This window comes from Arachis ipaensis, chromosome B06 (genome assembly GCF_000816755.2).
Source record: "Arachis ipaensis cultivar K30076 chromosome B06, Araip1.1, whole genome shotgun sequence".
NCBI lineage: Eukaryota > Viridiplantae > Streptophyta > Magnoliopsida > Fabales > Fabaceae > Arachis > Arachis ipaensis.
The window spans coordinates 116506169-116517460 of NC_029790.2; the positions used below are offsets into that span (position 1 = coordinate 116506169).

At 37.2% G+C, this 11292-nt stretch overlaps 1 protein-coding gene across 2 annotated transcripts in view; it reads left to right on the forward strand.

Moving 5' to 3' along the window:
• The window catches only part of LOC107604869 (probable alpha-mannosidase At5g13980), a 24348-nt gene extending 13073 nt beyond the window's left edge, over window positions 1-11275 (forward strand). For both annotated transcript variants that reach the window (XM_016306575.2, XM_021104854.1), the window contains exons 28-29: window positions 716-784; window positions 10825-11275. In XM_016306575.2, coding sequence (XP_016162061.1) covers window positions 716-784; window positions 10825-11055 — 300 coding nt within the window. In that variant the 3' untranslated portion in view covers window positions 11056-11275. The remainder of the gene's footprint in view (window positions 1-715; window positions 785-10824) is intronic.

Below are 11292 nucleotides of genomic sequence, written 5' to 3' on the forward strand. Positions count from 1 at the left end.
GGGTGGGGCGGGGCCGGCAGCCTGTTTTGACACCCCATAGGAACTGTTTTCTTAAGAATGAAAATAAAATAAAATAAAGTTATTGGCTTCCTTGTTTAATTAATCAGCATCTCTTGTATTGTTTCTAGTGGTACCATTTGTCTCTCGTTCTGTGATGACTATTGCTAAAACGAAGAATAAGCTTTCAGCATGATAATAAAACGTTTCATGTAATATATTGATGACAGATAACTTTTGTATGCTGAAAAAGAAAATTGCAATTTGTTAAGAGAAATTTGTGAATCCTCGTACCAAACCAAAAGTATGTGAATCTATTAGGTTAAGGAAAAAAAGAAACATTCCCTTGCACAAGCTTCATCCTGAGACTGATTCTTGCCCTCATGATTGCTTGACAAATAAATAAATATATCATGATTGTTCTTTTTTTTCTTTTTGGATATAAGTCATGATTGTTCTAAATTTTGAATTGCGCCCATGCTATTAAGTAGGTACTTGTTGACCAAGTATTATTATAAGTAGGTGCTATCTAAATACAGCTAATCCTTATCACAAATCAAATTTTGCAATGCATGCATATTATTTACTTTCAAAATAAAACAAACTACCATTTCATCCCTTTGTATTTTTGTTGCTATTACTTGTCCTTTTCCTTCTTAGTGATTTTTGCATCATGTTTACTATCCCACACTCTAATCCCCATCAAATTTATGCACAGATTGGAGAAGATAAGGATCTCTCTGTAAAGACAAGTGTAGAGCTGAAAAAACTCTTCCCTGAAAAGAAGGTAAAATCTAAAATTGCGATAAGATTTCACTAGTTTGGTTTGGGGGTAAAAATAAGATGGAAATTTTCATCGATGAGTCTCATGAGTAAAAAGCTCCATGAAAATTTCCAACCAATATTTGTCCCTCAACCAAACACACTCTTAACACTCCGTTAGATAGTTTGGACAAGATATAAATACAAAGATAGTGACATGGAAAATTTGTGTTGGCTCTGTCCCTCTCCCTACTTAGAAAGGTAGGAAAATACAAGAACTGTGTACTAGGAAATATTGTCTTGTATATCTACCTTTACCTCCAGATATATATAATGTGGAGTCTATGGTGCTTATGGCTACGGTGACTGTGGCGATTAGATAATTTTAGTAAAAATTAAAATCACATTTTTTTTTACATTTTAGTAATAGTTTTTACTTTTATTTTTTAAATTAAAAAGCATTGTTAAATAATAAAAGTGTTCTTTTAATTTTAATAACACTTTTTAAGTATTGTTAAAATTATATAGGTACTGTAGCCACCGTAACTACAGGTACCATATCATGAACTATGTTAGTTTTATGAAATAGTTTGAAGTTAGTTTAGTATATGATGGACTTGAATTATGTAGTAAGAATACTAATGATAGTTTGATGAAGGAGTGATTTGGATGAATAGTTTTAGGAATTTGATCGTTATATTATTTATGGATTAAGGAGAATACAAAGACTAGTAGAATTTGATGTTTGTTAGTTGGTTACAATGAATTCCATGATAGCTTATTTATAGGCTTCATTGATTCTAGATAATTCTAAGTCTTAGATATTTCTAGATATAAACCTATATATTTTTAGATACTAATGTTAGATATTTCTAGTACTTGATTTATTTACTTAACTTCTAGACTTCTCCATCATAATATCTGAATATTTTTATGAAACAAGATCATGAGAATTCTACAGAATTCCACAAATGTGTAGCATAATCAATACTCCTTCTTGATGCATATTTGTGTAATTCCAAGCATCTCTCGAAATAGTTTGAACTTTGATCTTAGTAGTGCCTTAGTGAATATGTCTGCCAGGTGCTCATTTGTGTTGTAATACTCGATCTTTATCTTTTTTTCCACTTGAAATATACGAATGGAGTGAGACAAGGATTGTGTTTTGGATGAATTCCTTGAGAGAATCATCTCTCAGCGTCAATATATATATATATATATACATACATAGGTACAGAAATAGAATTCCTTAATACTAGGAGATATGATAGAATCAGATCCCTTAATACTAGGAGATCCAACAGAATCAGATATCTAAAGACGGAAACTATATCAAAACAGATCTAATATGATATTCAACACTCCCCTTCAAGAGGGAGCATATAAATCATATGCACCAAGCTTGTTACATATGTATTGTATCCGAGGACCCCGGAGAGCTTTGGTGAAAATATCTGCAAGTTGATCGTTGGAGTTGACAAAGGCTGTTACTATTTCCCCACTTTGCAACTTCTCCCTTATGAAATGGCAATCAATCTCTATGTGCTTGGTCTGTTCATGAAACACAGGGTTGGAAGCAATATGTAAGGCAGCTTGATTATTGCACACCAGTTCCATCTTACTCGGCTCACAAAACTTAAGTTCCTTAACTAATTGCTTCAACCATATAAGTTCACATGTGGCAAGTACCATAGCTCTATATTCAGCTTCCGCACTAGATCTTGCTACAACATTTTGCTTCTTACTCTTCCAAGATATCAAGTTTCCACCAATAAAAACACAATAACCAGATGTAGAACGTCTATCAGATGGAGATCCTGCCCAATTTGCATCAGTATACCCAACAATCTGGCTATGTCCTTTATCTTCATACAACAAACCTTTTCCTGGAGCACCTTTGATATATCTAAGGACTCTAACAGCTGCGTCCCAATGACTATCGCATGGAGAGTCAAGAAACTGACTTAGGATACTTGTGGCAAATGAAATATCTGGCCGAGTGACCAAACCAAGCTTGAGGGGATTGTTTCAAGCCATATAAAGATCGGCGTAAATGACATACTAAGCCGGAAGACTCCCCCTGAGCAACAAACCCGGGAGGTTGCTCCATGTATACTTCCTCCTCGAAATCACCATGTAAGAAAGCATTTTTAATATCAAGTTGATGAAGAGGCCAATGGCGAATGGCAGCCATAGAAAGAAAAAGACGAACAGAGGCCATCTTCGCAACAGGAGAGAAGGTATCACCATAGTCCAAACCAAAGATTTGAGTGTAGCCCTTAGCCATAAGGCGGGCTTTTAATCGATCAATGGTTCCGTCTGAGCCGACCTTAATAGTATAGATCCAACGACAACCCACAGTAGATTTGCCCGGTGGCAATGGAACAAGATCCCAAGTACCAGTAGAATGTAAGGCAGACATCTCAATCATAGCCTGGCGCCACCCTGGATGTGAAAGAGCTTCTGCGGTATTTTTGGGTATAGAAACAGAAGACAAAGAGGAGGTAAAAGCATAGTGCGAAGATGATAAACGATGGTAACTAAGAAAATTATAAATAGGATTAGGATTACGGGTGGAACGAGTACCTTGTCCGAGAGCAATAGGAGGACTACTGCTAACTCCCGAAGAAGGATCCAAGGACGGTTCAACCATGGGTTCAGGAGATGAGTTATCTTGGACTGCAAGCCGTGGGCGGCGATGATAAACCTGGAGAGGCTTTGTGGGAATAGGAGGCCCATCTAAGTAAGGAACAGGAAGCACCTCCGTAATGGAAGGTGAAGTGATGTCGGGTGCAGAGAAAAAAGGGGTATTCTCAAGAAAAGTGACATCGGCAGACACGAAGAAACGATTAAGAGCTGGAGAATAACAACGATAACCCTTTTGAAATCGAGTGTACCCTAAGAAAACACATTTGATAGAGCGAGCAATTAACTTGTCTTTGCCTGGGGTAAGATCATGGATGAAACAAGTACAACCAAAGACTCGTAGTGAAAGAGAAAAAATGTGCTCATGAGGAAATAAAATGGAATGAGGAACTTGATTTTGCAAAACAGAAGAAGGCATACGATTAATTAAATAACATGCAGTCAGAACAGCCTCACCCCAAAACTTAAGGGGAACATGAGTATGGAGAAGAAGAGTGCGAGCAGTTTCAATCAAGTGACGATGTTTACGCTCAGCCACACCATTCTGTTGAGGGGTATGGGGACAAGATGACTGATGTAGAATGCCTTGGGAGGACAAGTAAGACGAAAAGGGTGCTGAAAAATACTCACGAGCATTATCACTTCGTAAAATTTTAATTGAAGTTTTGAATTGGTTTTGAATTTCAGAACAGAAAGATTTGAAATGTACAAATAATTCAGATTTGTCCTTCATTAAATATAACCAGGTGCAACGAGAAAAGTCATCAATAAAGGTGACAAAATAACGAAAACCAGAATGAGAAGTAACCCGACTAGGTCCCCATACATCAGAATGAATAACAGAAAAGGGAGACGCAGCCCGTGTATTGACACGACTTGAAAAAGAACTACAAACATATTTACCTAAATGACAAGTTTGACACTCTAAGGTAGTAAGACGAGATAAACTCGGGACCATAGCTTGTAACTTTGAGAGGCTGGGATGCCCCAGGCGACAATGGACCACGTCCGGAGACTCAACAACAGCAACAGAAGACACAGTAGTAGTGGGTAAGGCAAGCCGATACAGTCCTTGAGACTCATATCCTGTACCAATCGTCTGTCCCGTCCCTCGATCTTGCACAATGACGGAGTCAGCAAAAAAGGTAACAGAACAATTGAGAGAACGAGTAAGTTGGCTAATAGAAATCAAATTGAAAGGACATTTGGGCATGTAAAGAACAGATTTCAAAGGTAATGTACGAAGAGGAGTAGCTTGACCTATTCCCTTAGCACCAATTTTAGAACCATCAGCCAAAGTGATAGAAGGAAGAAATGCAGGGTGTTCAAGTTTAGAGAGGACAGAAGAAGTACCAGAAATGTGATCAGAAGCACTTGAGTCAAGGACCCATGGTCCAAGAGAAGAGGAATGAAAGATACAAGCAACAGAATTACCAGAGTGGGCTACCGAAGCAACGGGAGTAGATGCCTGCTTTGAAGCTTGGTACTTGAGAAACTCATCATAATCATTGCCAGAGACAAATATCCCTGGTGGTTGTGCGGCGGAGTGAACGTCAGATGGCTCATTAGTTTGGACAACATTAGCTACCTTGGTAGGACGACCATGGAGAGCATAACATTTTATACTGAGTATGACCAATCCTAGGGCAATGGGTACAACTAAGGCGAGTACGATTACCACGACCATTACCACGACCCCCACGGCCGCCGCGAGTGGGCACTTGAAAGGACACTTGAGAAGAAGATTGGGATGCCAATGCAGTTTGGTCGAAAGTATGGGTCTCAAGAGAGGGGCCGAATTGCAAGAGTCGTGCAAATACGTCTTGAAGGGAAGGAACGGGTGAGGTGCCCAATATTTGTTGCCGAAGAGATTCAAGTTCAGCTGGCAACCCAAGTAACGTAAGTACCAAAAACAGCTTTCTCTGTTGAGCATGATGGTCATCAGCATTAGACACATAGGAAAGGAGAGTCGAAAACTCTTCCTTGACGGCTTCCACAGCCCCAACATAAGATTCCATATCAGTTCCTTGAAGCTGTAAACTACACAGCTTCTTAGCAACATGGTAAAGTCTTGCAATGTCATTAGTGTATAAAGCTTTAGCACGATCCCACACCTTTTTACAAGTTTTGTAAGCCCGAAACAGTCAGCTTTGGTGGATCAATGGTCTGCCACATAAGGTTACATAGTTGGGCATCAATCTTCTTCCAAGTGGTTTTGTCAGCGGCGCGAACATCATCAACAGATTTAGTAAGGTGGTCTTCATAGCCTTGGCTCATGAACCAAAGTTCCACAAAATCAGCCCAAGAAAGGTAATTTTTGGCACCCATCAATTTTTCAGAGGTCATTGTAGCGGTTCCAGAAACGACAGATGTTAGAACAGCCGGTTTACCACCATTGGAGTTGGTGTCGGGGGTTACCTCAGAAGACATGATGGCAGACACTCAGAAACGGCCGGAAAACACCTGCAGAAGGGAAACGAGGGCCGGAAAAAGCCTGGGCAGCGGAGAAATTTCGGGGACAGGCCGAACTTGGCTTTCCGTTTCTGATTCTGGGGTTGCTTCGGAGTGGGTCTGATGTTTGACAAGGTTGTGGCCGGAAAAAGAGTTTCTGACGAAGAGACACAGCTGATAGTGTCAGCTGGTGGGAAAAAGGAACACGGCTGAGAGATTGCAGCCGGAAAAGATGAAAAAAAAAACAAATAGAAACCAGAGCTGGGTCGGAACCCGCTCTGATACCAACTTGAAATATACGAATGGAGCGAGACAAGGATTGTGTTTTGGATGAATTTCTTGAGAGAATCATCTCTCAGCATCAATATATATATATACATAGGTACAGAAATAAAATCCCTTAATACTAGGAGATATGATAGAATAAGATCCCTTAATACTAGGAGATCCAACAGAATCAGATATCTAAAGACGGAAACTATATCAAAACAGATCTAATCTGTATTCAACATTTCTAATATAGCTTCTCGTATAAAATGATACTTGATAGCTATATGCTTGGTCCTACTATGATGGACTCGATTGTTTGCCATTGCTATTGCTGATTTGCTATCGCACAATATAGTTGTTGGTTCTTGTTGCTTTCCTATGTCTTGGAATATTTTCCTTAGCCATATTGCTTGACTAGTAGCATTTGCAACTGCAACATACTCAACTTCAGCAGATGATTGAGCCATAGTTTCTTGTTTCTTTGATGCCCAAGAGAATACTCCAGATCCTAGTGTAAATGCATATTCAGAAGTGTTTTTCATGTAGTCAATTGATCCTGCCCAATCACTATCGGTATATCCAAATAGTTTTGGATCTTCAGTAGATTTATAGTGAATGCCATAATCCTTTGTACTGTGTAGATATCTTAAGATCCTTCTTGCAGCTCCATAGTGCTTCTAACTTTGCTTTTGCATGAATTTTGACAATAAACTTGTTGCATACATGATGTTGGGTCTTGTGATAGTTAGATAAAGAGACTTCCAATGAGACTTCTGTATTGTGAAGCATTTGTCTCTTCAGATCCATCTTTTTGTAATTTCTCATTATGGACTAGAGGAGTAGATATTGCTTTGGAATTATTCATGTTGAACTTTTGTAGCAAATTTTGAGTGTATTTCTTTTGTGAAATGAAAATTCCGTTTTCATTTTGGTTTACCTCAATGCCAATAAAATAGTGCATCAATCCTAAGTCAGTCATCTCAAATGTTGTCTTCATTTTTTCTTTGAATTCTTTGATCATGGTCTCGTTGTTTCCTGTGTAGATAAGATCGTCCACATACAAGGAAACTATGAGAGTGTTTAAATTACCTTGTGTTTTGATGTAAAGTGTAGGCTCACTTTTACTCCTCTTGAATTCATGATCAGTGAAATATTTATCAATTCAACTATACCATGCTCGCAGAGCTTGCTTGAGTCCATGGAGTGCTTTTTTGAGTTTTAGCACCTTGTTTTCATGTCCGTCTACAATGAACCCTTGTGGCTGATCGACGTATACTTCTTCCACTAGTTCTTCATTTAGAAATGTGGATTTTACGTCCAATTGATAGATCTTCCATTGCTTTTGTGCAGCTAGTGCAATGAGCGCCTTTATTGTATCTAGGCGAGCTAGAAGTGCAAATGTCTCTGTGTAATTTATCCCATAAATTTGCGCATATCTTTTAGCTACGAGCCTTGCCTTATGCTTCTACATGGATCCATCAGAATTGAGTTTAGTCTTGTATACCCATTTGACTCCTATGACATCTTTATTTGAAGGGTGATCTACCAGCTCCCATGTGGTGTTGTTCTTCTCAATCATCTTGATTTCTTCTTCCATGGCATTTCTTCATTCTTGCTTTTCTGCTTCTTCAAATCTTGTAGGCTCAATCTTGGCAAAATTACATGTTTCATATACATCTTGTAGAGGCTTAGTTTTTCTTGGAGGAGAATCATTGGTTGCTTCTACTATTGGAGTAGTTGGCTTGCTTCTTCACGTTCTTGTTCTTCTAGTCTTATAGGTGATTGTTGTAATACTTCCTTTTTTGACTTTTTCATCTTTCCAGTTCCATTAAGCATTTTCTCAAACTCCACGTCTCTGTTGATGATGAGTTTCTTTGTTTGCAAGTTATACACACGGTATCTTTTTGCTTGTGTACTATACTCAAGGAAGATTCCTTTCTCTGTTTTTTCATGGAGCTTGGTTCTTTTAATGTAGGGATGTAGACATAGCATATGCATCCAAAGACTCTTAGATTCTTTACAGAAGATTTTCGTCCACTCCATGCTTCGATCGGAGTTTAATTTTCTACTGTCTTAGTGGGACAGTGATTTAGTAGGCATACTGCTGTGTATATAGCTTCTTCCCAGAAGATATTTGGCAAGTTTTTTTCCTTGAGGATCGAGCGTGCTATCTTTATCACAGTTCTATTTTTCTCTCAGATACTCCATTTTGCTCAAGAGCATATCCAACTGTGAGTTAACGCTCGACACCCTCTTCTTTGCAGAATTTATTAAACTCTTTGGAAGTGTATTTAGTTTCTCTGTCGCTACGAAATACCTTGATGCTACGACCACTTTGCTTCTCCACATGTTGCTTGAACTTCTTGAAGATGCCAAAAATCTCTGATCTTTCACGTAGGAAATATGTCCACGTCATTCTAGTATAATCATCGATGAAAAGAATGAAATACTTGTTATTGAGTGATGGGGTCTTCATCGGACCACAAACGTCAGTGTGAACTAATTTAAGCATCTTCTTGGCTCGCCAAGCTCTTCCAGAAGGAAATGGTTGACAATGTTGCTTGCTAAGTAAGCATCATTCACAAGGTTGATTAATCTCTGTGATGCTTGGTAGATCTCTTATTAGTTGCTTTTGATGTAGTAGCTTTAATCCATGAAAGTGAAAATGGTCAAATCTTCGATGTCACAGCCATGAATTATCTTGTGCATTTAATGCTGTTTCTATAATATAACTCCATATGAGTGGAAAGCTTCTGTTTTCCATCTTTACTATTACTAGAAGTCTTTTAGTTTTTCTTTTCACTTATGGTGTATGAGTCTTCTTCAAAGTGTAATACGTAGCCTTTCTCCATTATTTCGCCAATACTAAGTAGATTTTGAGCCAGTTTAGAAACTAACTCCTATCTTGGTGTGGACGGTGATTGTATCTTTGCCATTTGCCTGCACAATCATTCCGTCTCCAAGTCTGATGCAGATTGAACAGATTTATTGATTTCACTAAATAGATTTTGATCACTTGTCATGTGATTACTACAACCACTGTTGAGATACCATATATTATCTTTCTTCTTGCACTCTTCTTGTGATGATGCATAGAAGAGGCACTCTTCTCCCTCCTTTTCTTCAGAGAAGTTTGCATGATTGATCTTTATCCTACAGTCTTTCTCCATATGCCCAAACTTTTTACAATTGGGACATTATGGTTTTTCATGATGCCAACAATTGTTCTCTAGGTTGGTTTTCTTGCATATGCCACATGAAGAATATTGTTTCCTATCTTTAGTTTTATTTTCTATTTTTTTAGAAGTGTCTGAAATTCTAAAATTTTCTTGTCTTTTTCCTCCTATTTTATTTAGATTCTGAGATTTTATATTGAGCTTAGACTGAATTGCATTTTCTATTGAATCTTCATCATTTCGACTTGCTAGTCTTTATTCAAAAGCGTGTAATGAGCTTATTAACTCTGTTAGTGTTAGTGTTGATAAATCCTTAGTTTTCTCAATTGTAGACACTTTAGGATCGAATTTGGAAGGCAAACTAATGAGTATTTTTTTCACTATCTTTTTATCGGGCAAATCCTCTCCATAAACCTTCATTTTAGTTACTAAGCTTATTAATCTTGTATAGTAACTTTTTATTCTCAGAATCTTTTATTTTCATACTTGCATATTGCTTCCTTAGAGATTGGAGGAGGATTGTGCGTACCTTTGTGTCGTCTTTAGACTCTTGCTCCAAGTTTTTCCATACTTTATTAGCTGACGATATTCCTCTTATCGGTGAGAAGATTGTCTTTGTTACAACTTGTTGGAAGAAGCATAGAGCAATATAATTTCTTTGTTGCTGTTCCTTTAATTTTTTCTTTTCTGCAACGGAAAGTGTTGATTGATTCTTTGGCATAGTGAACCCTTCGTGGACAACATCCTACAAGTCTTGTGCTTGTAGAAAGTTTTCATTTGAGAATGTCAGTCCTCATAATTGTTTTCTGACAATATGGGCACAGGAAGATTTATGGTTGAGATAGTCATGGTTATAAAAAAAATTTGTTTGAGTAGGTTATAATATGGTGGATATGTATAGTGATAGGTTAGGAAGAAAGATTCTACACCCAATAGATAATCGAACATAACTCTGATGCCACCGTTAGTTTTATGAAATAGTTTGAAGTTGGTTTAGTATATGATGGACTTGAATTGTGTAGTAAGAATACTAATGATAATTTTGATGAAGGAGTGATTTGGATGAATAGTTTGAGGAATTTGATAATTATATTATTGATAGATTAAGGAGAAAGTACAAAGGCTAGTAGAATTTGATGTTTGTTAGTTGGTTACAATGAACTCCATGATGGCCTATTTATAGGTTTTATAAATTATCCTAGATAATTCTAAATTTTAGATATTTCTATATATTAACCTAGATATTTGTAGGTACTAATCGTAGATATTTCTGGTACTTGATTTATTTACTTAATTTTTAGACTTCTCTATTATAATTTTTAGATATTTATTTTTATGAAATAAGATTATGAGAATTCTAGATAATTTCACAAATGTGTAGCGTAATCAATAAACCATATATAAAATTTCATTTGCACATGTCTTAGCTACCAAACGCAGATTAAAAGGATAGGAAATTCTTTTCCACTTCTGTTTAGATTGTTTTGTTACTTAAAACTGCTTTCGAACTGCCTTGGTATAGATCAAAGAGGTGAAAGAGATGAGCTTGTCAGCCAATCAAGAAAGGACAGAAATGGAGAAGAAAAGATTTGCATGGAAAGTAAAAGGGTCTTTTGGAGATGAACATGTTTTATCAAGGGGAGGGCCAGTTGATCAAAAAGAGCTAGCTGTGGAGCTTGCTCCCATGGAGATCCGCACTTTTATCATTTACTTTGATGACAATGACATGCCTAACCTTCTCTCAGATGCATAGTAGTAGATTTTGGCATTGAAAGAAACAAGCATGTTTGAATTATATTTATGTTATATGGCTTGTCAAATGAATTGAACCGTCTCTAATTTAGTCTCTAATTTTAGGCATTACAAATTCACTCATACATATAATACATGAGTTTTATCCACTACTTAGCTTAGTCAAATCTTGAATCTAGGTGCACTTATTGCAACGTATATATGACGATCACTGGGCTCAGGGCTTGCGTGCATGTTT